This window comes from Falco rusticolus, chromosome 8 (assembly GCF_015220075.1).
Source record: "Falco rusticolus isolate bFalRus1 chromosome 8, bFalRus1.pri, whole genome shotgun sequence".
In the NCBI taxonomy this organism is placed as follows: Eukaryota; Metazoa; Chordata; class Aves; order Falconiformes; family Falconidae; genus Falco; species Falco rusticolus.
The window spans coordinates 15,009-42,146 of NC_051194.1; the positions used below are offsets into that span (position 1 = coordinate 15,009).

The following is a 27,138-nucleotide window of genomic DNA, read 5'->3' on the forward strand; positions in this document are numbered from 1 at the left end:
CATGCTGCAGGCCTCTTTGCCCATGCAGGTACGCTGCTAGGGACAGTGGTGTGGGCACATGTCAGCACAACAATGTGGTGTTGGTGATGGGCATTAGGTAATGGGTATATATCACAGATTCACAGGATGGTTTGGGTTGGAAGGGACCTTAAATATCATCCAGTCCAATGCCCTGCCACAGGGGCAGGCATGCCTCCCACTAGCCCAGGTTGCCCCCAGCCCCATCCAGCCTGGCCTTTGAGTGCTGCCAGGGGCGGGGCACGTACAGCTGCTCTGAGCAGCCTGTGCCAGCACCTCACTGCCCTTAGGGTAAATAACAAAGAGTATCACCAAGGCTTGGTTAACATGGCTCAAGACTGTACCAGTTTCTGTGAGTGCTGGCCCTGGTGGGTCCTCGCTGAGGCAGCATTGTTTTTCAGCCTGGGTCTATATCTGTTTTCTGACTCCCTGTGTTTCTTAACACTTTAAGTGAAAGCCTTTGCTCTGAATTAATTATACATGCAGTTCCATAAACTACACTATATGTAGCGCACAGAACTTGTGGGGTCACTGCTGCACTGCCACGAACTGCCAGGGAAGGTGCTTGGGGCAGAGCTGCCTCGGGCCCCTCACGCTCTCACCCGCGGCCCGCTCCGCCTCTCGGTCCGGAGCCGGGCCCCCGCAGCTGGCTGCGGGCTGCTTTCAGTCTCCCTCCAGGCAGTCAGCGGAGCCGGCCCTGGGGCCACCCCGCCGCCGAGAGCGGCCTCGGCCCCGCGGCAGTTCCCGCTGCTGTGGGGACGCGCCAGGCCCGGCCCCGCGGGGCGGCCCGGTAGGCAGGCGGGGCCGGGGGCGGGCGCGGACGCGACAGAGCGTGACGGGCGGAGGGCGGGAACGGAGCCGCAGCGAGGAGCGACCCGACTGCCGCCGCAGCGCCCGTCGGGAGGCGGCCGGGCAGTGCCGCCGCCTAGGTCCTCCGACTCCGCCGCTCGCTCTCTCCCCTGCGAGCGTCATGGCGGCCGCGGCCGCCGAGCCCAGCAGCGGCCGATACCAGCAGGTGAGGGGGGCGGCGGGCACGCGAGCGCCGCGGCTCTGTAGGCCGCGCAGGGGAGTGGTGGAGTCCAGGGCCGGGCGGGGACCTGCCGCCGCTGCGCTGTGGGGCAGGGTGACGCTGCCGCCTCCTGTGCCCCGCGGCTGTGTCCCGGGGAGTCAGGCGGTGGCTCGGCCCTGGCCCGAGGCAGGGCGTCTCCCGGGGCGGCGGGCGGGCCGGGGCCCGGCCTGCGGGCGCCGCTGTCCCGCTGCGGAGGGAAGGTGGAGAGCGGGGCGGTGAATGGACTCGCGGCCTGCGGAGGCGGCGGCAGCAGCGCCTGGGGCGGAGGCCTGGGCTGCCCGCAGGGGCGCGGCGGGCCCCGCCGGCGGCCGGGCCGGGCTCATGTTGCGGTGCTGTTCACCGCCGGCTGCGGGGCCGCGCCGCCGCAGGCCTCACGCCGGGGCCGGTGTCTGCCGGGGCCGGCCTTGGCGGGAGGCGCGGCGGAGGGGCCGGAGCGACCTGGCGCGCAGGGGTCCGGCCCTGCCGGCCGTTTTCCTCTCTGGCCTCCAGCGATGCTGCGGAGACGCTCCGCGGCCCCGGTTCCAGCCCGCAGGTGAGCGAACTTGCTGTGTTGTCTCTAGATCACTGTCAGTTTTACTTTATGTTTTACATGAGATGCATATGAAATCCCCGTAGGCCGGAGGCTGCCCTTAAAGAGCTCTCCCATAAATTTGAGGTTGTTCTTCCTTCCCTGCTTCCTGAAGGAAAGGATGTGTCTTTCCAAGAGCGTCAGCCTCACAGAATTTGGGGTCATTTGGGCCCCGCTGTGTGACCCAGCTCCCACTGGCACGCATTTCTGATGTGCAGACGTGGAGGCTTTTCTGCTTAAAGTAAGGGAGAAATCCCTTAAAATGGTACCCATTTCTCTCGTGTTTAACCAAGGCTCTTGTGAGGAATAGCTGTGTTATGACTCTGTCTTGGTAGCAATTTCAACTGTGGGTGGGCTCGCTCCTTTTAGCATACAAGATGCCCCTTCCCATTGGGATTATGACAGCTGGAGGCTTCTGCTTTTTACGTACTAGAAAGTTAAGTAAAACTTAGGGGGTTTGGTTTTTTTTTTTTATATTCTCTGCAAAACAGATGTGTTCGCTTACAAAGACAAATCTCTTTGTGGTTGTTCTCGGAAATGATAGGTACAAATAAGCAGGTCTCTTTACTAATCATCTTTCCCATTGGAGTCCTGTGACCCTGACAAACATTTTCACAAATGTCTTTTACAAAGGGATCTAGCTTTGTGTCCAGTCACCTTGTGGCTGTGGAAATTGGTGACAAAATGTGCTGAAGGACTTTCTTGCGTTGCTCTTCAGTGACTCTGTACCTGACCGATAAGCACAATCCTGGTTTCCTTAAAGAGAAATGTGTAAAGCTGTTGTTTCACCAGATCCCACTGACACATCAGGCAGACACACAGCAGACATCACTGTTGCTCTAGAGCATAACTGCATGGTACTGCAGAGATCAGGGAGGCAGGCTGTGCCCCAGAGGATTTATACTGCTAAAGACAAACAGGTAACGGAGGCCCCACAAAACGAGTGGTTTAGCTGGAGTGTGGAATCAGAAACTCGCATGTAAATAAATATATTTTTATGTAGCTATTTAGAAATTGCTGTTTTTCCCTCACCCTCTGCCAGAACCATGGTATTTGTATGTGTTGTAAAGTGTGTTATTGCTGAACTGGCTCCTAATGCTTGTGTTGCTCCAATAAACCCTGCAAGCTGTGAAACTAAAGATGTGGATTTGGTATTTAGATGAAGAGGAGATGAGAGGGTGGGAGAGTCTCTCTAGCATTAAATGTATCTATTTTCTTTCCATACATTGAAACCTGTTGTGTGTATGCATGTACAATTAATGAGTGCATCATGTGCCAGCAAATAAAGACTTGCAGTGAATTGGTAACTGTAAGGACTAGTGCTGAGTTACAGGGTCCAGTGTGTGCTGGAGGTAGCCTGTAGAAATTCAGAACAAGCTCATTTAATCTTCTAAATTATTGGATTCAGAGGCAGTGGAGGAGAACTGAGAATTTTACAACTTGATAGTTTGTGTGTGTGTGTGTGTGGGTGATAAGGGTAATACATTAGCAGATTTTGTTACATAGTTAGGCGATTCCTGTACAGCTAAATGGGACCTACCATCCGAGCATGCCAGGGTCACATAGCTCCTGCTCTGGAAAGTGTTACTAGTGTATTGACCTGTGTGTAGGAGCGGCACTGTTGAGGTGTGGGCACTATTTGAATGTGTACATTATTTGTAGGATTCCCTGAATGTGTGTATTTTCAGGGGAAAAAAAAAAGGTGTTAGTTAATGAGGATGACCTCAGGACAACGGAAATTGATAACTGAGTTTGAAACCTGTGTGTTTCTTCTTCCACCCTGTTCCGCAGCCCGTGCTGCCCTGCAGATGGGGGGTGCTGCCCCAGCACCCCAGCAGCCTCTTTTGCTGCAAACTCACAACCTGTGTCCGTTCACTAATACATGCAGTGTTAAAAGGGTGTTCAGTGGCATAGGATTTATTTTCTAAAGCTGGCTTTCTAGCACTTGTGCTTTGTTTTGGCATTAGATAATCTGATAAAAAATAGCCTGTGATGACGCCTATCGATGGATGTGGCAGTCTGATCTAATATACTGAGGAAGCGCAGCTTGATGAAGAGTAAAGCTAAGACTCCAGAGAAGAGAGCTCTGCTTTTCCAGCCCCTTTCTGTCAGGAGCGCAGGCTGGGGCAGTGTGCAGGAGCCAAGCAAGGTGGCAAGGTGGACCAGGGCAGACTGCTGGTTTTGGTTCCTCCTCTGTGGACTGGCTAATGGGGCCTTGGTGGGAATGGGAGATATTTGGGAGGAAGAAAGGCTGCAGCATGCCCTGGTAGTGTTATTCTGGGTGGTGTTGCATCCCAAAAAGGGACACTGGGAGGCTGTTGTCATTTAGACCTGCCTTTGGGAAAGCTGAACAAAGATGTTGCTGGGATTTGGTGGCTTAATGTCTTTTGAGGATAACCCCTGGATTGTGAATTCAGTGGCAGAACTGCATGTCGTCCTTAGCATAGAGACTAGTCTCCATTCTGCAAAAAACAGCCAGACTTTTAATAGGTTTATTTACACTGTGTGTTAACAGAGGCATGTTTTTTACTTGAAGCATTTGAAAATGTATGTGATTTATGTAATGTAAACCCACCTAGAAAAGGTAGGTGTGTTAAGTAATGAAGGTGTACTCCTTTTTAAAGTGGCATTTCTTCCTGTTCCACTTGTTGAAGGTTTACATGGATCAATTATCATTTTGTAAGGGGAGGTGTCTATGAGAAACATAAGGAAGAAAAATTTTGCCACTTGCTTGGTTTTCTTTCAGTGAAACTGTAGAAGAAATATGTTTCTGAAGATCTAGTGTGAATACGGTTTAAATCCATGAAGGATCTCAATACTTACTCAGTATCTGGGAAAGCAGGGGAGCAGACATCAGTTGCCACCTTGTGCTTACCTTAAGCTTGTATTTAATTTTTCAGTTGCAAAGGGGCACACAGATTGAAACTAAAAGATTAAAATATACCAAATCTTATAATGTCAGCAGTTAGAATTAGTGATGTTAGTGGCTATTTTTTTCCAAGGTACTTGTAGTATGCAGAGATGTGCTTGCTAAAGATACAGGCAACTGATAAGAAAGGAAATTTTCAGGGTAGTTTGTTTTTACATTTTTTTTATTTTCTTGGTTTTTGTATTCAGACCAGTAGAATAGAAGATGTCAATTGACATAAAAACAGTAAAGATTTTTTTAAAAGTTGTGGAATAAAATCACATTTCTTGCACAGCTGCCACTCTGAGGTTCTGCTGCAGATTGTCTGAAGTGGCCCATGTGCAGGCTGATCTGAGCTCAGGTGACTAAAATCTCACCGCTTTGTTCTGAAACACCCATTCTGTAGGCAGCAATACCTGTCAGGTTGAGTTTGCACAGGTTTTAGTGATTCTGTGTGAAAAAGTAATTACAGAATTAAAACGCATTCTGTCTCTAAAACTCAAAGGACTCAGGACAGGCAGTGAAACGGTAGTAGTCCAGTATTACCACATAGCTAGTGTAACAGGAGAAAATAGCCTTGCATGCAACCTTTGTAATAAAATACTATCTCGAGTATGAGGATTGCGCTGGACTCTTAGTTGGACTTCTTTGGTGACTTTTTCTATCATCGCTAAAATTCAGTGGGGCTCTATCTCCATCTGGGGAGCAGATGTAGGAACAGGCCCTCAGGCCTTTGGGTTCTTAAGTGGCTGTCAGGAATGTGGTACCTCTTTATGCGGCCTTGGCATTGTGTCTTAAAAGTAATCATACCAAAAGCAAGTTGCAAAGGTTCCATGTGTGTGTGAACTCTGCTTCTTTGTCATTGGGACTAATGAGAAAAATGCAATATTAAGGTATATCCATTCTGTTCTTACTGCCTCTTGTGAAATTTCCAAATTTGATACATAGTGCCACAATGGGATTTTTTTTTTCATGAAGGTAATGTAACATTCTTCATATGACAGTTAAAAAATGTGATATTTTAAAATGCCTAAAAGATGCAGAGGTTTTTCTGTTATGTCTTAGTCCAAAAATGTTAATCTGATCCTAAATGTTATGGTATGGCCTTATGCTTTAAGTGGGGGAAATTGTTACAGCTATCTAAGATTAAAACCTACTTCTTCTGCATTAAGACCTTGAACACTCAAATCTAAGGACAGTATGTAGGCGCAGGTTTGTGCTGGCCCAAGTGCTTGTTTATGGTCTAGCCAGACCAGTATAATTCCCCGTTTAAACAGAGGCAAGGGAATTGGATCACTCTGTTTCCCAGGTCTGAGGTGTTATTTCCATGTTGTCAGGCCATTAACTGCAGTGAGTCAGTGAATAACAACACCCTCGTGGGTTGTATTTTGTTGGACACAAAATACATTTTGATTTGTGTTTTTTACCTTGGTAGCTGGGAGGGTTGTTGCAAACATACCCTTCAGGTGGATGCTCCCTCTGGTTTCTGGTCCTTGCCCCGTGCCGTGCGTCCTGCTGTAGCTGTGTGCTCACTGTGTGGCAGGGAGCTGGTCCAGCTGGAGGAGGGGGGGGGGGGGGCGGGATGGGGAAGGTATGTTTTGGGAAGGGGAGTGGGGAGTGGAGGCATGGTTTTCAGTGCTTTATTAAAATGGAGTAGCTCAGGTTGGCAGGGACCTCAGAAGGCGCCCCCCAGAGCTGGGCTGTGCTTGGGGCCCTGGGGAGAATCAGTTCCCCAGCACAAGGCTTGGGCAGGAGCATCAGCATTTCCCCAGTGTGGGGAGAAGCCAGGGAAGAGTTTGCTTAGACAGCATGCCCCCCGTCCCCTCGCCCTGACGGCCCGGCCCACCGTGCCCCGGTAACGGGTGAGTCACCTAAAACCTGCACAGCCCACCCCATGCGGTGGTGCCTGAGCGGCAGGGAGCTGGAGTAAACAACGCTATTTGGGGCTGTCACTCTCCTTTGGTTAAATGAACTGGAAGTGCCTACGGGAGAAAACAGTTATTTGCTTGTCAAGTAGAGGGCTGATGAATGTGGCTTGACTTGTGTAATAGCTTATCATTTTTCCTGCTGATTAATAAGCTGATATTAAGATATAGGAGTTTGCAACAGCATTGGGCAAAAGTCAGGATTTCGGATCGGGGTACGTTTAAAGTGAAGCTTAAGTCAGTAGAAATAATTCTCTTCTTCACAGTTGGTAGCAACTTTTTGTCTACTTCCGAAAGGTCAGAGACAGGGAAGGAAAGTAAGGGGTGTTGCAATGGGAATGAGTGGTGTAAGCTTTTTGTGGGCAGGCTGTTGTCTTGCTGGGGTACTCTCAGATTTAGTGGAGATACAGATTTTTATTTATTCTTTTTTTTATTTAACATTTGGCTTGCAAAGGTTACGATTTCATTGTTCTGAAAAAAATCAATTCTGACACCTTTTTTAAAAAATGGATTCTCTTTCTGTCATTAGCCTAAATATCTGGCTTTTTTAAATCTCAGAGAAACCATAGTAACAATAACAATGAGATCTGATTAGGGTTATCTTCATTCTAGAATTCCTGTGTGGGCTTTCGGTGCAGTTTTACTTTGCGTGCACAAAGAAAATAAGAACTGAAATGCAGTAAACATTGATGATGTGTGGCTGAGGTGACATTTACTGATGATACATTGCTAAAGGCGAAGCTTGTAGTAATGCTGATTTAGTGCAAAGAATTTTGTATGCAGCCTAGGACTTGGGGCAGGGAGAGGTTAAAAAAAATATCCAAAGCTGTGTCAGCAGCCCATGTGCTAAGTGTAGAAATTTGGAAGAAATAACAAATATATTTTTGGGAATGCTGTCCTCAACGTTTGCGTCGAAATTTTGAAACATTTTGTAAGTTTTGAACTTAATGCTACTGCGCTGCATGTATAAATGTGATACATCTCAGCCAGGGGGCAGTGGCAGACAAAGGCAATGTCTTACTCAGAGCCAAGCTTCAGATGGTGTTTTTTTTGAAAATAAATGTCCCTGGGTCTTACCCTGTTCTATCAGGCAACTTTCAACAGCCAGACTTTTGGTTTAATAACTGTATGCGTTGCTGTAAAGACTACCTTATTTTTTAATGCCACAAATACAAGAATCAGGCTTTAAAATCCATCAGTGAAATCAAAGAAAGAATACCCTTCAGCCTCAGCAAAATAGGCTGAAGTCAAACACTGCTTTAATCAGGTTCTCTGCGTTCTGTGATCTCTCAGCAGCGGCCTGGGGGGAGCTGCCCGCTACAAACCTGAGTAGCGAGTAGCGCAGCCTTCCTTGTTGTGTACCTGGTGCTGCATGGGGCAGGAGGCCATGGCAGCGGGGCCATGTGAGGCCTGATGAGTCATTCTTCCCCGTCACATGAACGCTTGCTGCTTTGATAATAAGCACTGAGTTGAATTTTAGAGGCCTGGAATCATTAGAAGGGCTGGAAGGCATTTGTGTACCTTGTCCTTCAGAGGAAAAATCTGTTTTCTGTAACTGTATACTTTCTATAGCCTCTAGCTCGACCTTAAAAAGTAACTGCGTTTTTTGTGTCATCACCTGAATTGTGATGGTTTGAAGCCAGCAGTGAGTTCAGCTTGGTTTCTCCCACATGATATTGTTATAAAATACACTCTTTTCCAATAGTAAAAAAGAAATACGTAAGAATTCCAGTGGTAGAAATTAATATTACACTTATCTGTGTCCTGTTTTGTTTCATCTCTTCCAGTGTTGTCATATCTAGTGCTTTCCTTCCCCCTCCTTGGTGTTGTACTTTTAGGCTGTATATGTAGTCTTTCTTAGAAACATTAGGGGTTTAATTTCTGCCAGCCCTGACTAAGGGATTAGGTAATGCAGAGCATGTGGTATCCGGGGAGTATCCCTAGCATGTCAGAGTCTTTCCTCCTTCGGTAATAGACTGGGTGCTGTGGAGGCAGAAGAAAAAAAAAAGGGGAGAAGTATTGAATTTTCATGGACAGACTGAAAATAAGCATGGTGGAGCATTTCTGAGTTATAGACTGAAGAGCTGGGAGACCGAATCAGCTTATTTCACTCTGGGTTTTACTGGGTTATTGCGCAGGTTGCCCCTCTCATGCGCGTGCAGGCTGCTCTTGAATTTCTGCAGCAGTGCTCTCTCTCTTTTTTTTTTAAAAAAATCTTTTTTTAAAGCTTATTAATAGGCAATTCACAAGTTTGCATTTTGTTCTAATGACTCAACTCCATGGGGTTTGTAAAATAAGGTATTTTTGTTTCTTTATAAGGGTTCATGCTGAGTTAGCTAGTTTGAAAAAGATGGAGACGCATTGTTGTTGTAGGAGTTACTGGAGCTTACCCTGTTAATTGCTCGGCGCCCTGAGGCTAATTAAAGGTGCTGCCATCGAAGCAGGTACCTGCCACCTCCGCAGCCTCGCTCCTGAGGCACGGGAAGGGATTGATCTGGTATGGGTTCACATCTGTCCGGGAGCCAGCATTTTTGATGCCTCCTGCTGACAGTCGCAGCATCTGTGCTAGGAGGTGCTTTTGGTGTAATACGGATTACATTTTCATCCGGATCACTAAATTTCTTCTTCAAGGAAGTAGTTCAGCTTTGTGCCATGTGGGGAGTTCTTATCCAGAAAGCTTGGGGCTGACCAGCTCGCTCCCTCTTTGGTTTTTTTATCACCTCTCCGGCTTGGAAAATGTGAATGGGGAGAGGATGGAGGCTTGCTCTTAGAGTAGCAAGGTGAGCTTTGTCGGATAGTGAAACAGAATGCAGTGCTGTGATGTTCTGTTGTTTTGGTACAGCTGAACTGGGTGACAGTGCTTATTGAATTTTTTCCAGTGCTTCCTCCTGTTGTTTCTTCCCCTCTCTGCCTCTCATCTGACCCCTTGGACCTGCCAGCAGAACCGCTAGTGTTGTTGCCTGCTCACACAACTAATGTAAATTAGTTTTTTTTAAATTAGTTTTAATTTAAATTGTTAGGTTAAACTCCTTTAACAGCAGGTGTGTTTAAAGTCTTTCTGGCGTAAGAGATGTGGGGAGCTGTGACACATCAGCTATACTGGCAGGATGGGGAGGAAAGTGGCCTCCTTACCTAGGAGGTGAAAAGCCAGCGGGGACATTGTGTCTGGCCGCAGTGCAATGAACCATGGACTTGCAGTTACTCCTTCTGTGTGTGCTCGCAGTTGTGCAGCTGATGGAAGCGTGCAGCAGTCTAGTTAATGGCAGAGAAAATGAAAGGATTCATGCTCTTCTCAGCAAACTTGTAGGACTTGGATGTGTCACGATTCAGACAGGCAGCTGTGGTTTGGATGCAAATGTCCAAATTGCACTTAAACATCTCAAAAAAGTTTTGGCTTTGACTTTCACGGAGAGCATGGATGTAGTCTGATCTTAGGCAGCAAAAGGAATAAAAACCTGAGACACACAACAGTTATGTATAAAACAAAACCTTCCTTTAGAAGTGTGAGCTGATTTTAATTTTTTTTCTTGGTAATACATACAAGTAAAACAACAGAACACATGCCCCCCCCTCACCCTCCTGCATTAAATGTTTGGTAATAACTTGAATGGCAACGTGCCTCTCCAAAGAAAAGAAAGCAAAATGTCATGGATGGCTTGAAGAATATTAGCACGGATGAGCAGGAGGGATAGTTCAAGAAGCTGTTGAAGAAGTTGCAGGGTTGCTATTGTTTAGTGGTGATTACAAAGGAGGAAGGTAGTACTCTTCTGTTCAGGCCAGTGGTTTAGTCCCAAGGTGCTCTTTTGAAATGAGTTGTCTTTCTGCATACAACCTCAGCATCTTTGTTGACGCGGTGATGAGAAGTGGAAAGAAGAAAAAAAAATTAAATTTCTCATTCCTTTCTGGTGCATTCTGCTTTGAATGCTTCTGGCCTGGTATTGCTGGCTTCTCTGATCAAAGCCTGGTGTGCCTACCTGCTTCATGTGGCACTGTATTTGATGAGCTGTTTGGTTATTTATACAGAACCTGTGGGAAGCACAGTGCACAAATAAACTTTCTCCTTTTCAGTAATGCAGTGTGAAAGTTTGAAGGGAAATGCCAAGATGCATGCTTGTATGTATCATATAATGTCTCCATGTACAAAAAAATACAGCAAAGCCACAGGCAGCAGTGGTTTTGGTGGGTATCTTGTGATATTTCTTTGACTAAAACAGATGCAACTGCAGCTCCTAAGCAGTGTGAGCTGAGGAATCTGAGGAAGTACCAGGGAAATGAAAAGGTATTGAGAAGGTATGTGCTGTGCTTTGTTGAAGTCCAGGTGTGTAGGATGCAATGTAAAAACACATTAAAACTGAGGTGGCATGTTGATTGTTTAAGTGGGAGTGCTTCAGAGAGAAGCTGCAGCTGCTCCTATGTCCTATGGTGTCATAGAACTCTTCTTCTTCCAGAAGAGTCTGTTGTGTGCAAATAAAACTGGGGGGGGTGGGTGGGTGGGTGGGAATTTTTGCAGAACTCGAGAAACCCTGTTAACCTCTCCTCTGTGTGGGTCTGTTCAGCTGCAGAATGAAGAGGAGCCAGGCGAGTCTGCATCAGTGGTGAATGACGCCCCTCCACCTTACAGCAGCATTTCTGCAGAAAACACAGGTAAATTCAACTGCAAGGAAACAGCTACGTTTGCTCTGTTTTTCCTTCTTACTTGTTTTTATTACTGACAGATGGCATTGTAGCATCCTTACCAAGGCTGCGAAGGATCAGAATTGATCCAGAGAGACTGTTGTTACTTGGGTTTAGAAGATGCATTTTGGCTACATTCATCTGATGTCATACCATCAAGTGGTGTTCAAGTTACATTTCACAGTGTTCTTGGTAGATCGAAGACAGTTCAAATCAAAGTGCTATGAAGATTTGTGGTTCCCCTCTCATTATTTGGCATTTGGATGATGCTGTGCTCCTTCCAAAAGGACTTGTTACTTAAAAGGGATTAAAGAATTCATCTTCTGTAGTTCTCAGCAACTGAGTACTTGGTCATAAGAATTATACTTATTCTGAGTCATTATACTGTCATGTCACTCGTAGCTTTAGCAAACCAGCTTGTTTTGTGCTGATTATGTATCAGGGTATTTTGGCTGAGGTAAATCTTGCAATTTATTTTTTCCCCTCCAGTACTTTCAGAGTCAGCTGTTTAAATAAGATTTGTGAATAAAATGCAGCGTACTGTCAGCCTCTCAAATAGCCAGCTGGCTTTGGATAGAAGTTTGAATACTGTGTTTCTTGAGCTGCTTGTTGAGTGTCCTGCCTTGGCACAGTAACCATAAAGATGTCCCATCAGTTCTGGTTCCTTAGTGTGTGTCAGCAAGTGGTGCTCAGAAATGCTATGTTTGATTTTTGCTCCAATCCCTTTCCCCTCCATCAGAAAACAGTTTGAAGTCTGTCTCTGGACAGATTGGTCACCAGTGGCCTGAGGCTTGCAGTGATCCTTTGACTCACTCAAACCTCTTGGATTTGAAAATACGACTACTTCTGTTTATTGAAGTTAGGAGAGACACAGCATGTATCACTGTTTTAAAAAATTAAGTACAGCCAGGTATGTTAAAGCAGTGCTTTGTATATTACTTGGTATTACAAGGTACTCCTGTTTTTCACTTTCTGTTTTAGGATGGGAAGAGGCTAGAAGGGTGGGTAGGGAACAGAAGGGGCAGGCTTCAGCAGTATGGGATACTGGGGTCTTTTGAAGTCATCTGAAACCCTTCTTATTCCCCACGTGGCGTTCTTAAGGAACCGACGAGTTACCTTCTATATAACGGGGTTTTTTTCAGCTTATTTTGACTACAAGGATGAGTCAGGATTTCCTAAGCCTCCATCTTACAATGTGGCCACAACACTGCCTAGTTATGATGAGGCAGAGAGAACCAAGGCTGAAGCCGCAATTCCCTTGGTTCCTGGAAGGGTGAGTATGCTGGCTGTATGTCTTCCACATTTCTTGTGTAGAGTTTCTGGTTTAACTCCTGCTGATCAAGTGTCATGACTTTTTTCTTTCTTCTTGATTTTTGTTGTTTTGTTGGGGTTTTTTTAAGCTTTCTGGGGTGGTGATATTGCATACTCCTAAGAGTTCTGTAGCAATTTTTTTTTGTTTTGGTTGTTGGTTTTTTAATTTTCCTCTGGCTATGATGATGTAAAACATCTCAGTAATGCCAGCATGTGCTATCCAGATTACTTTGGCAACTGACAGAGGCACTGTACTGTAGCCATGTGCACTGCCACTGGTTGGGGTTTTTCTTGTTTTTAATTTCTTTTATTAAGAGACTTAGGATTATTTGTTCCACCATCTAGCATATCTACCTTGATACTCCTGCTGCTTCCTTACTTGACTTTTCCAGAGGTCAGTGTAGCTGGTACAAGGATGATAAAACCATTCTGTCAGAATGATATTTTTAAATTTTTTTTTAATTTCTTTTTGTTTTTTCAACACTGTCTTGTTCAGTCTCTTCTTCTGCCCTGCTAGCATTAGATGTTCACTGTTCGTTGTACTTCTGTGTAGAAGCCAAATTCCTTGCTGAGATGAAGTTTAATTTTTTTATGAGTAGGGGAATTCCTTACAGTAAGCAACGAATATCCTGGATCTTGACTATCCTAAAAATAAACAAGCACATACATAACATTTGTTATGTATATAGTTCATGCCTTGCCTCATCTCAGGATGAGAAGCAGGAATTTTTCCTCCTTGCATTTGTAGCCTTTTGAGATTCAGGATTCCAGGCCCCTGCCCCATGGAGGAATTCCCTTAAATGTAAATGAAGCATTTTGTATCCCTCCATTGTATGCTGCTTTTTGAGGGTTATACAATTTGCTGGCCCTTTCTTGAAGAGCCACATGCAGAATTGGGATTGCCATATGGGTTGGACTGATTTAAATCCACCCATGTCTTGTCTCGCTTTAATTTGCAGGATGATGACTTTGTGACACGGGATGACTTTGACGACACCGACCAGTTGAGGATAGGAAATGACGGCATTTTCATGCTAACTTTCTTCAGTAAGTACATGGTGGAACTCAAGTGTTTTTAGGGAGTGACCCAAAATAGCTGTTTTCACACTTAATGCTTATGTAGCACCAGGAAAAACCTGTGTGTGAGGATTTTATGGTTTTCCTTTTTTCCTTTGAATGTAAGGAGGGCTTAACCTGCAGCTTTATCCTACTTTCTCAGTGGCATTCCTCTTCAATGGATTGGATTTTTCCTGTCTTTCTGTCTGATACTTCAGCTGCAGGACGATACGGGGCCATTTCTGGGTTTGGTCTGTCTCTTATTAAGTGGATCCTTATTGTCAGGGTAAGTAGTGTAGTGCAAAACACACAGATGGTGGTACTTTTTTTTAATTATTATTTATCCCCCCCCCCCCCCCCCCCCAGCTTGTTTTTATGTTCCTTATACCAAAGTTACATATGTAGCTGTTTATAACACAATAGATTGAGCCCCTTATTTACTAAGAACAGTGGTTTTTTCATCATGCTGCCCTGTTTATGTGCTGGAATTATTATAATAATTAAATAATATAAAGAGAATAAAGAGTCCACACCCAAGTATGGTGCTGTCTGATAGAGCCATTGTATTGGTTCAGAATGTGTTTGTGTGTTGAGCAGTAACAATGATCTGATCTTTGTAAAATGTTTATCCAGGTAAATCAGCTCTGCTGTTAGCACAGGGACGTTTGTCTCCAGTGTGCTGTTCCTTAGGTGCTCCTTGGAGGGGGCGGGGGGGAAGTCTCTAAAACGTGGGATATCGGATGAGGAGAGGGGAAATAGGGACTTAGGCATTAGGAGGGGTGAGGTTCGCTTCTTTTGGCTGGAAGAGGCAGGTACCGTTTGGTCTGTGACACGGATGGGAGAAGCCCACTGGTGCCCTCTGGTGCAACGTGCCGGCGACAAGCAGGAGAGGATCAGGGGAGGCACACTTTTCTGTTTTATTTCCACAAAACTCGAGGCATATCCAGGCTGTTAAAATATCCACTGTGCTCCCCTCCACCAGATCACACGGGGAGAGGAAGGGAAGGACTGATCAGAGCCTAATTCCAGAGAAACCTTTTTAGAAGGGGGATGTGGGGTGTGGGATGTAAAGGTGCTGATGCCAGAATAAATGGGGAAAAAAAGGCCAAAATATTTTTTGGGGACTGGGAGAAATACTTCTATCAGAAAGGCTTTATCTGGGGCCTGTGAAAATGGCATGCAGAGATCCTGGGCTGAAAGTTTTAATTTCAAGCAAAAAGGCTTGTTAGCTTTGAGTAAGTAGAAGCAGAGAGCGTTAGTGTTAGGGCTGGCACTTCATACCTAATCTTTGAGGCTAGGAGTTAAATTTGAAATACAGCATGTTAACTGTTTCTGTAGAAGTTAAGCTTTTTGGGGTCATCTTTTAAAGTGGTTGTTAAGAACCATTTGCTGGACTAGGAGGTGTGACAGAAACAGGTGACCTTAACTGGATTTAATTTAAACTTTGATAACAGGCTTACCTTTTGTTAGGTTTTTAAGCTTGAATAGAACGAAACCACAAAAAATTACACTGTATTTACCACCGACATAGTGAACTTAAGTGCTCTGATAGTGCCAGTGCCTTTCATTTCAATATGCAGTAATTTTCCCAATAGAAAATCTTGTCAAAGGGTTCCGCAGATGTGGAATTTCTTTTTCAACCGTACTTTTGTTTGCAGTCCAACCTTACAGTGTTGTAATTACTATGATGCACTGCTGCAAACCTGGTTTTCCCTTTCAGAAACTGCAACTGAGGTTGTATCAGACACACGAGGGAAAATAGTATTTTACCAGTAGCGTTTGTCTGCTCCACTGATGGCAAGAGTTTGTGGCTGAGTGTTGAATCTGTTCCATTCCCCTTGGTTGGAGTTGGTCTGATGTGTGTAGAAAAACCTTAAATGAGAGTTCGTGGAGGTAGTTTGTTCCTTGCAGTCCTCATGCAGTGTCTTGTATGCAGTGGGCTTGATCTGGTTACTGCTGAAATTGTTGAGAAAAGGGGTCTTTTTTATTTTTTTTTGGTTTTTTTTTAGTTCTCCATTTTCCTGGTTACTTTGATGGCCAGTATTGGCTTTGGTGGGTCTTCCTTGTACTAGGTGAGTATTTGGGACAGTGAGAGGGAATGCATGCTTAAAAACTTTGTAAAGTGCAATTAGGGCTTTTGTGAGCGTAGCTTTACTGGCTATTAAAATGCATGTGTACAGATGTAAAACTGAAATGTAACCCTCACAGTACTGCTCTTACTGAATGCCTTCTAGGTTTTAAAGGTACACAAAACGGCTGTCCTTTTGTTGTTTCTTGGTGGCAGCATCCCATTTATCTCGCAGAAGAAGTAAAGAACAAACAATGCTTGTCTCAATAGTAACTGATATTGTATCTGTTCTAATATCTTAAATGGAAGAGTGGGTTGTGGTCTTTATTTTTTTTCTCTTCTTTTTTCCTCCCTTGGACGTGACATGATCTCATTTGGAGTCAAAAGTTTTGTGATTACCTAAGGAAAGGTTGTTTATGAGTTTCTGAAACTGTCATTGATTAAGTGTTATCGATAGCAAAAAAGCCTTGCATTTAGTCGGCTGTTGTGTGTCCTAGAAACTTAGGTCCTCTGTACTGGTAATGGTGAGTTGAACCGCTTCCTCTCTAGTTGAAGAAGCAACACCTGTGTTAACTGGACAAATGTGTTTCTTCCATCTAGGTTTTCTGCTGTTCCTCAGAGGATTTATTAATTATGCAAAGGTTAGGAAAGATGCCAGATACTTTTTCCACTCTCCCCAGGACCAGAGTTCTCTTTATTTACTGAAGGTAAACTTTCTGCTTTTCTCAGTTTGTTCTGTTTTCATTTTTACTCTACTTAGTGACCTCTTTTAGGCTAGACTTGAGTTTGCTTCAATGTTTTTAGAACACAAGGCAGCAGAAAACAGTTGTTTCTTGGTATCGCACGCAGAGCTGCTGTTTCACAGAGTCCAGACTGGCCTTGGTAGAGAGCAGAGGAATACCTGACATTAGTCCAGAGTTTTTGCTTTGAGGAGTTTGTATATTCATTAGATTCCATGACTTGAATTGTAAGAACAAATCTCTGCCCCTTGGTATGGCAATGTGTTTGGCAAGTGTGCACTTTCAGAATAAATCACGTGCCTGAAACACGTGGTATGTCCTAAATGTGAGGTAAAGGTCACAGAATATTGTTAGAAGATTGTGCCAGTGTCTTTGGCTTATGTCCCAGAAACAACAATTTGTCTGAATTTGCGTGCTGTTTGAATTTTCTGCCAGTTCCTGAAGAAATTAAAACTCGCACACCTTGCTCTTTGAACAACCCCTCCCATATATTTGAACATACCAGCTTGCCTGAAATCTCAAAAATCTTAAGGCCTGAAGTCTTTCTCTTTAACGTTTCAGCTTTTCTATGGGACTTTAAAGGAGGCTTAGGTAGTTGAACACTTCCTCGCATAATTCCCTGCTTACAGCAGATAAGGCCATGCCTTAACTGGCCTCTCTCCCTCAGGGGAAGGAAATCCTCTAATGGTTGCTTTCCCAAATGGTGAATGCAACATGATGCTCCTTTAGAACATCATATATAAACACTAGATTTCTCCAAGACAGGACTGAATCCATTGCAGCTGGGACAGCAGCTATAAAGAAACCGAACAAACCCAGCTTTAAATTGGGGGTCATTAATGTTCAGCTTCTAAAACCGAGGCTTTGATTTTTCCAAATGCATTTTCCTTTTATTAGAAACTGCAAACTGCCTAAGATTCTGCTTCCATTTCTAGTCTGTATGAGAACATGCCTACATAAAACGGCATTTGTGCAGTGTTTTTTAGCTTGAGTTTTCCACTGGTGATAGCGTGTAAAAGTAGTTGAGTCAATTCATTGAAGTGTTCCAGTTCCGTTTAATAAAGTTATGTTTTATGACCTCCTCCAGATTTGTAATATCCTCTCAAATTCCTGCTGGAGTCACTAGAGGGTTTATTTCCCACAGTTGTATGGTCATGTAATGTGAGGTTTTAAGCATCAGCTTACCATCAGTTTGTTCTCACTGAACAATTTATATTTTTTTTTGCTGCTTTACTGAAACCTATTTTTTTCACTTATTAAAGAAACCTGTGTGGTTTCTTGTTGCACAGGCTTGAAATTTTTAATTTTGAGACCTTGCTTATGAGGATGGAGGTGTAAAGTTGTTTAATTTTTTTTTATTATGTATTTGTTGGGGGGGGAGGGGGTTGTCATTTTACAGCTTTCAAAAAGCACTCTCTCTTTTATATATGTTGAGATAAATATCCAGACTACTTCTAAATATTACAACTTTGGCACTTCCCCTCCATAAATCTTTAATCCTAAATTCTGAGCAGGGAAACCACCAAAGACTTGGATTTTCAGCATGTTATTGTTCTTAAGATTAGATTTCCACTGTAGGGCATAATGAAAAGCGTATGGTGAATGATCATTTTCATTTTAGACCAGGGATAGTTTTTAGAAAACTAGGAGGGGAAGAATAATTAGTGCAAATAATATTTATGCAATAAATTATACAAATAAATCAGTGAAAATAGGAACGGGTAAAGATTAAACTAATCAAAAGGTTTGTGTTTACTGTTCGGTCTGCGTGTGCTAGTAATCGGCATTATCCTTGGCAGTGTCTCAGCACAGTACATCAGCTGTATGACAAGTGGAGGTGGTTTATGTTGGATCTCAGATTTAAACAGCTCTAGCCAGTATGGCCGGAATAGACGGTTTGTGAGAGCTTTTGTCATGTTCGCACCAGAACACTTGACAGGAAGATACAATACTCATAATCATCCTGCGTGGATGCAGCAACTAAAGACTGAGTCAGATTTTGTTCTCATAGTGTAAATGCACTTAATTCCATGCACCCATAGGTTTTTATGCCAGTGTTTCTAAGAGCATCATCTGGTTTAGTTTCTGTGTTCCCCTAAGGAATTTTAACTCTTCAGAACTGTAAAATATGCAGAAAACTACAGAGCGTTTTGATAGAGTTAGTCATTGTGTACTGAGATACTTGATAAGCTTTAGACATCCTGCACTCTTTGTGAGCTACATCCTTCTGTTATCTAAAATAACAATCTAACTATAGTTTCAGTATTCAATATCCTTCTCTGACAGATGTTTTCTGGAAAATGTCTTCCTGCATATAGTGAATACTCCCTCAAGAAGCAACAGCACACCTGCAGGAAGTGAATCAAGACTCTGGAGCAGAAGAAAAATAATCACCTGCTTTAAAATAAATAAACGTACTGTTGGAAAACAAAACAAACAAACAAAAAAAGAGATGCATTTCTTTCTATTGGTTTCTAGGTGTAAAATTTTAATAATTAATGCTGAATTCTGTAATCATTAACTCATTAGTGGCTAATGTTTGAAAAAGCTGTTGCAGTTGAGTCTGTGGCGTGCTAATAAAGCCTTATATAGATTGTTTCTGTAGTGATTTTGGTAGCATGAGCCATGCCCAGGAGCCAGCAGGGGCCAGGCTTGCTTTATTTCCTCCTCTATCCTGGGAGCCAGTTTGGGCTCTGGTCTGTCCTGTACAGCCTGTGTAATGCTGAGGGCCCAAAGGGATGACCTCAAAACTTGAAGTGGCTTTGCTATGGTTACACATCTTTCTGCTGTGTAAATCCGATAGCATCTGCACTGTTGAGGGCTGAATGGAAAAAAATGGGCCTATGCGGTACAGATTCTTGAGGTGTAAAACAGGTATTAATTTTTTGATAGTCTATATTCAATGTTGTAGTATACTTTACTTTCATACTGCCTACTTTTTTGGGCTATATAGGGATTTTCACGGTACACATTGGTAGTGTAAAAATGAAAGATCACGTTGCAACTTTGTATAAAAAATTACCTTGCAAAACAAAGGCTTCCCCCCCCCCCCCCCCCCCTTTGGCTTGAGACTTGAGACAACTCCTAACATACCTGTAATTCTTGCTTTTGTAATTTGTGTTAGCAGAGACTATGATAGGTTATAAATGTAGATTTAATGTGCACTTCTGTGCTTTCTGCCAAGTGGTAATTCACTTCAGAGTTTTACTATGTTGAAACTGTAAATATAGCAAAACGTTAATAAATATCACTTATGTAGCAGTTTTTGCTGTAGAGCAGTGTTTAATTTGGTTTCAATGCTTTGTTGCACCTGGTTATCGATTACATATGCAGATTATCTATGGGAATTTCATTGCTTTTCCACAGCAAGTGTACCGCAGATCTCCACTCCAAGGTGTCTTCCTTTTTGTAACCAGGTTTTCAAACCCCAAGACAGTCCTCAATGCCAGCCTGGTGGGTCAGGAAATGGTAATTCCATACATTTTGGGGGGGGTGTTGGATTTTTTTTGTAGTTTCACATACAGAACTTATCTGCCTTATGACATGTTTTGTTCATGGTTTTGGTTCGTGGCTGAACTTCTCAGATGTGTCGTAGTCACAAACAACTGGTTGGGGCTGACAGAGTTAGACGGAGGTTACACAAAGACTTCCTTTTTAAACAAGGATGAGTGTACACAGAGGGAATTAAGTTTGTCCTGCAAGGCAGAAGATATGTAGCATTAGGGAACTCTTTGAGTCACGTTTGCCCAAACTTGGTACATGAGCCGTGTATTTACTCTTTTGGCATCTGGGCCTTATTTGGTCTTGTATATTCAGAGAACTTGAATATTTGGCATTCCTCTTTCTCTTCATTGGGTGGCCTGAAGCTGCAGACACCTGCTGCTCCGTCTTTCCTCTGCAGACAGCAGTTCTGGGAGTGCAGGGGAGGGATGTGTGTGCTGCCAAAAGCGGGTAGGTGACAAGACTCTGAAGAAATCCACGTTTGTGTTCAGTGTGGGTTAACACAGACTCCAAGCTCAAATAATTATTTTGGGTCTGTGTCAGCTCAGCCACTTTATACCATGTAAGTGGCAGGTCTGTGGTCATCTGCAGTAACCAAATAAATGCCTTCGGCCTTCCTGCTTGTGTCTTGTTAGCCAGGTTGGTTTTGCCTTCCAACATTGTAAGCATCTGAGCAGGTTCATACAGGATTCACACATAATCTCCCAGAAACGTATTTCATCTTTTGATTGGGGACCATTCTTCTCCAGAGAGGGGAGGTGGCCACGTTGGCTCAGCCCTTACAATGGGTAATACTTGTGATTTCCATGGAGGTTTTTAAATGTGCTGCCTCAAGGTGACCTTTGCAGAAGACCGAGCAATGTGGTTTTTTCTGAACCTTGCTTGAGTGGTAGGGTTTGCACTGCATCTCTGTACTGCATGCGCCTGAAATAGCAGCAATGCTACTCCCCCTTGGCCCCCCCCCATTTATATTAGTTTATGTTTTGATAACCCCAGGATTCCTTGACTGTGACGACCTATATGAATCTTACTCGGGCCAGCTGTGTTTAGCACATTGGCATGTTGGGTGCAGCCTCTGAGTGAGGGAGTGATCAAGCAACACTGACCTCTTCTTAGCCGTTGGCCCGGAGGGGATAACAAGAAATGCTAATAGAGATGGAGATTCTGTAGCAAATCACTCTAAATTTAATAAGTCTCACCAATTTCTATGCAAGAAGCATTAAGCTGTCTAGTATTCATTTTAGCTAATGGTGCCTGGAAGAGGGATGAGGGCTTCAATGGGCTGTGGCAGGGCTGCAGAGCGGCTGTGCATGGTAGGAAGAGAGGTCCAGCAGACACAGGCATTCCTGCCTGTATTAGGGCTTGTGCTTGGCCTGGGCCCAGCGCTCGCCGTTCCTTACAAAGCCAGCGCTGAAACACTTTGGGAGTTTCCAGGTCTCTCCTGCGGCTGTGGGCTTTTTGCAGCCATCCTTGTGCAGGACACTGGGGTGAGCAGGCTTCCCTGCAAAAATGACAGTTGTTCTCAATGAAGCCAGAGATTGGTGTGTGCGAGGTGGGGAGCTGCCAGCTGGGACGTGGCTGCTGGCATGGCTTGTTGCACAGCAAGTCTCAAAATGATTAAACTATTTTGCATCTGTAAAAGTCTTATGCAGAAAAGCTCAGCTGTGATAGCAGAGGAGCCACTTTACTTTGTTCAAATACCAGAATTGTTTATACCAATAATTTTTTAAAAACATTTTGCAATCATTTGAAAGTTGCTCTAAAGTTCTTTTCCCAGGTATTATAGGAAGCACATCTTGAGATCTTATTTCCAGTTCCCATGAAAGAAGGAAAAGCAGTCCAAGGGGAGAAGGATCAGATAAAGGGACAACAGCGTGTGCTGGAGGAAATGAAATTTGCCTACAGAGAAGGTAGGACTGCCACAGAGGAAACAAATAGGATCTGTCCATTGTCTGTGCTCTTCTGCCCACTCCAGTGGGAGCTCAGCCTCCAGTGAAAAGATTGGTGCTAATTGTCCATGGCATCCATGTGAAACAGAAGCTTAAGCTGAGGAATAAAACCACTAAATAGGAGACCTCCCAGTTACTTAAAACTTACCCCTCTTCTCTTGCTCTAGGTGATACGTCGTCGTATTTCCAAGAAGTTGATAAATTCCACTAGATTTAGGAATGATTTCTATAAACCTTTTAGCTTTACTGCAAAAGTCCTTTCTGACAAGAATAATGCTGCAAAGAATTGATTGCTTTTTGTTTTGGCCCCATACGGCCAACAAGCCAACAACTGAGTCATTTTCGGTGTCTTCATTAGTGGAAATGATTCAGGGACTGGATTACCATGACCTCTTCTCTGGGCTGGGGCACTCTCCTCTTTTAAGATACTTGTGGCGGCAGAGGGGATGGCCCAGAGATCCTGAAGCAGAGGATGGTAGGAAGCACCTGAAAGGATCAGAAAACATAATTCAGCCGAAAGCTCCAACACAGCACATTTTGTAGTGCCTCCGTCTACCCAGACCATGTCTGGAGGGGCTGTGGTATTTGCTGCTGTCTTTTTACATAATAAAGTAAGTTTTCGTAGTACCTACTGTTGTTCGCATTGCCTTGTGTTTAAAAGATGGCATAGCTTTAATTGGATTGAAAGAGAAGCAATGCGAAAATACATACCGTAAGCCAAACCTGGTAGCAGTTGGATTACTGAACCTTTTTTAAAAACTCCTTGAACCCTGAACATTTAAAAGGCCGTTTTAGTGGTGATGCTTATTACTCGCCACATAAAAACATTTCACAGTGGGGGTACTGACAGGGTGGTTATGCTCACCCAGCCCGATTCTGTTAAGTGTCCAAGTCCATTCACTGCTCCAAGTAGGAAGTTTACATCAGTTCAGCATCTCTGACTCAACAGTTGGTCAGTAAAGTTACATATATATTCATTTTAGGTACCTCTTTTCTTGAAAGGGTCATTTTAGGAGTTATCACATGTATTGCTGAGAAGATACTATGATGAGAGTTACCATGACCTTGGACTGTGGAGTTTCTCTCTCCTGCAAATAGTTCTTAGCTGGTTTCCTTGCAAAATAATTGTATACAATTTTTGGGGTGATCTCGTGTATGTAAACACCAATGAACTTTTTGGGTGTTTCGTGGGGGTTTTTAAGTGCAAACCAACAAAAGTCATGCTCAGAGTGTCAGCTGAGTGTGAATTTTTGTGATTTATCTAGTCAGGCATGTTTGTAGAGCAGTGGAGCTCACTGGGAGCAAGGAGAGTGTATTGGCTTTGTCCCCACGGCTGAGCATGCTGCGTGCATGCAGGTGTCTCAGCATCATGCCTGAGTGCCCTGTGCTCTGTGATCAAACTTTATAATTAATATCCTAGGCTTGCTTTACCTTCATGAGTCTCACAGATGTATGAAAACGCAAGAGAAATTAAAATGAGCATTCACAGTTTTCTCTTTTTTTTCATTAACTGTTGGGTCTCCATAGCAACTTCCTGTTCACATGAGGTCCCGGGCTTCCAGAGACACCTCAAGCCCCAGCACAGACATCTTCATCAGTGTTCCCATGGGAAAGGCAGAGTGTTTTCCGGTCGATACCAGCATCCCCAGAAGCAGCTCGGGGCTGGTACAGCTTCCTCCTGCAGTGCCTTGGTCCCCTCACAGCATCTTGTCTGCGAGCACGTGTGTGCCATAACCACTGCACATCTGCACCAGGGCTTTGCCCAATGCAAAAATTACAGTCAGCTGGCTGCAAAGGCATGGCTCTGGATGAGGATTCAGTTTACAGAGTCTGGGTAATGGAAAAGAGGTGCAGAAGTGATCACTCAGAGGCTTCCCCATATAACAGTGTTCCCATCGTGTGGCTACCAGAGGCAATTGGAGACAATCCAGGTGATCAAGCCAGTCAGATTTTGCTGAGGTTTACAGTAAAATCTAAGGCTTATAAAAGCACTACACAATGTGGCTGTACTTGTAGTCAACCTGCCTCAGGCTGTGGTTTGCTTATGCCCTATCCCAGAGCTGCGGGTCTGGGCACAGAGCCTCTCCTGGCATGGCACTCTGCTGCCCTGCTCCACCTCTGCAGTAAAGTTCCTGTGACGACGGCAACTGGGGAGGGGAATTGAGGTGCCAAAGCGTGAATTTAATCCACAAGCAGTGAAATAACCCAGTCTCCTGGTAAATGGGACTCAACTATGGTGCGAGAGCCATGCCCAGCTGGGGGCAGATTCCTCCAGGCATTTAAAAAAAACCAGCCCGTACACTTGTCTGGCCTTTGGGGTTTTTCTCTGCCTCAGTGAACTGAATCTTCCAGGGAACAGGGAAGGGCTGCAGGGGGGCAGGTCAAGGTGCTTTTGGCATCCCCAGGTAAGGGAGAAACTGGGGTAAAAGAAAGCACCTTTGGGAAACATGACCATGGCCCTAGTGCTGCCAGGGAGGGGCCCTGCATGACCGTGGCTGCTCTGACCCTGGAAGGATAAGCTGTTCCCAGGAGAGGTGGGCAGGGTAGCTGCCCCCATGGGATCCCTTGCACTCAGCTGCTTGTACCTGCACTGCTGCAATGCTCAGGATGAGCATTTCATTTTGGGTTTTTTTTCCTGCTGTTTTTTGGGAAATGGACAAAAGCCGGTCGGGGAAGAAACATAGATCACAAGGGTTTAGTCATTGTTTAATGTAAAAAATCAATCACAGGATTTATCCTGGAAACTATTTTCTAAATCGTAGGACTTAGACAGACACAAGCCCTATTTTGCTGAGTTTAAAATACATTGATTAAACCTAATAGCAATGGATACAAGAAATGAGGCAAAAAGTGGGGATCTCTGCCCAGGGTCTGGAATGTCAGAAAGGGTCTGTGCCAGGAGCAAAAAGTGCTGTGGTCCCAGGGCAAGTAAAACACTATCAGTGTCCCAGGGCCAAATGGAGCAGAGTACAAGAGCTCTCTGGACTGTGTTTTTTAAAAATGGAATTAGTAGAAATTACACGAGGTAAGAAATCAGTGTTTCCAAAAAATATATCATCTCTCAGTGAGTTCTAACGGGCCCCTGAACTGCAACCTTGGGTGTTTGTCGGCTGGAGCCAGCGGGCACCAGGAGATGAGACTTGGAGCATCCTTTGGGTACCAGTAGGTGGTGTGCCAGGGTGGTGGGCAGGGGCAGCGTGCCTCCTGCCCATGGGCATTGCCCCGGAGTGGTGTAGCCTGCGGCAGCTGTGGGATACAGAGGCAGCACGAGGGGCAAAATGCCCCACGCCCACAGTCATGCAGCACACAGACAAAGTAGGTGGCAGATCCAATGAGAAAAAAAGCCCATCTTGGACCACTTCTTATGTTTGTTTTTGTTGTTGCTTCAACCAAAGTGGCTGGAGTGCGGTAATTAAAGGCTCAGTGGCTCTAATTGGAATAGGTTTAAGCTGGAGGTCAAAATCCCTTCTGGCACTTCCTCTGCCTAATAACCATCAACAGAAATCAAACAAATCCAACTGGCTCCAGCCCCTAATCTGCAACCAGGAAAGGTCATGGTGGTGATAAGGGAGCTCAGCAGCTGCAAACAGCCCTGCATGAAAACACAGACTCCAGCAGATCAAACAGCCGAGTGCTGAGGGGCACAGTGCCCAGGCCTGCTTGGTGTGGATGGGGATGGTTTGATGGCCACGTGTCAGTGCTGGGGGACAAGTAAGGGCAGTCCCTGGCTGCATGTGATGAGTTGGACCCGGTGCTGCCCATGGGGCATCTTGTGCATGAGTGAGCCGTGCCAGTGCAGTACATGGGACAGAGACGGGGCTGGCGCCCAGCAGCACTCAGCATGTCTATTTCACCAAAATGCCTGTTTTCTTTGAGCAGATGAAGAAAGTGAGGCTGTGATGGGGATTAGAGAAGGAGCTTTTGCAACCAAGTGCTAGTTTTGGGGCACCCGTCAGGTGCTGTGCACAGTGTGGGTGTGGGGCTGCACCCCCAGCCCACCCACTGCTGCGGCTTCCTGCTGCTGCCAAAGGTCACTGCCCTCGCCAGGCCACCGCTTTAACTGCTTTTCTAACTATGCCCTAATCTGGACCTTTAAAGTGAAAGGGGGTTGGGAGTGGGGCAGGGAAGAGAGAGGAAAGGAAAGGGGTTGCAGATGTGCAATGATCAAACACCACAGGGCAGGGACGCAGCTGGCTGTGCACTGGGCCATCCCTCCCTGCTGCAGATCTGCCAGTCCTCACTGGGATGCCTCCAGTAACTTTTGTCTACAGAGTGCATTGTTTTAATGTTTTTGTGCTCTTTGTCACTGCTCCCCTCTCTGCCAGCCCACTCACATGCATTGCACTGGGCTCAAAGGGATCTGGTGGTGAGTTACTGCACTGTGCCCCACATTTAATTTGGAGGGTTTACTTTTCATGCAAAGACAGCACCTGCACTGCAACCAGCTGAAAGCCAGGGCTGACCCAAGCTTGCCACAGCAGCTGTTTTACCAAACACACTCCTCCTGCATGGGATGGAAACACAAGGTCCTGGGCTGGGAACAAGGTGGTGGCTACCCCAGCTGCTCTGTCAGGGTGTGGCTTATGGCTCCTTCATGCAGCGTTTTCCTGCCTCAAAACCAGCCACTCCTGCTGTGGGTGTCAGGGGACAGAGAAACTGAGGCTGCCCTCCCACTGCCACTTTTCAAAAGCTCTGGTGCCAAAAGGAGCACAGTGTGGTGCTGGGGCTGGTGCTAGCGGGCAGCGCTGCAACTGCAGATGCGACTCCTGCCACTGGCTTTGCCACTTCTGATGGGTGCACAGAGCAGGCAAAAAAAACAGCATGAGAATGCTGCTGCCATATGAGGCCATTCAGTGCCATGGGAGGCTGTGCAGTGCTGCAGGATGCTGTGCTACAGGATGCCATACAAGGCTGTGCAGTGCCATGGCTGGCAGGCAGAGCTGCAGCTGCCCTAGCTGAGCCCGCAGCGCTCCCTGGGCAGCAGCTCTGGCTGGAGCTGCCCGGGCCCCATGGGAGGCTGCATTGCAGCTGCAATCACTGCTCACTCCCTCCCACAGATGTGACCAGGGCAGGAGTGTCCAAAAGCCCTGGCCATGCCTGGGTGTTACTTGTTCTAGTGCTTCCATGCCTGCAGTAGGTGATGGGAGCCCTGTCTTGGGGAAAGCTGTCTCCCGTATGCCCCAGCCCTGCTCTGGGGCCCCCAAATAGGCTGTAAACTGCAGCAGCACCATCATTTGCCCTGCGGTGTGCTCCTGATTTGTGCAAGGATGTGTTTGAGTTCCTGCTTTTTTTCTCCAAGTTGCATAGAAGTAAGTGGGACCAGCACAAAATCTTACTGCTAATGTGAAGCT

At 45.2% G+C, this 27,138-nt stretch overlaps 1 protein-coding gene across 1 annotated transcript; it reads left to right on the forward strand.

Moving 5' to 3' along the window:
* The first annotated feature begins 838 nt into the window (after positions 1–838).
* NDFIP1 (Nedd4 family interacting protein 1) lies at positions 839–19,598 on the forward strand. The gene is given in 10 exon segments (XM_037396907.1): positions 839–1,033; positions 11,045–11,132; positions 12,305–12,435; positions 13,433–13,520; positions 13,693–13,704; positions 13,707–13,736; positions 13,739–13,815; positions 15,539–15,601; positions 16,198–16,304; positions 18,624–19,598. Coding segments are annotated over 8 exon segments (534 nt in total). The 5' UTR covers positions 839–988; the 3' UTR covers positions 16,198–16,304; positions 18,624–19,598.
* Positions 19,599–27,138: the final 7,540 nt, after the last annotated feature.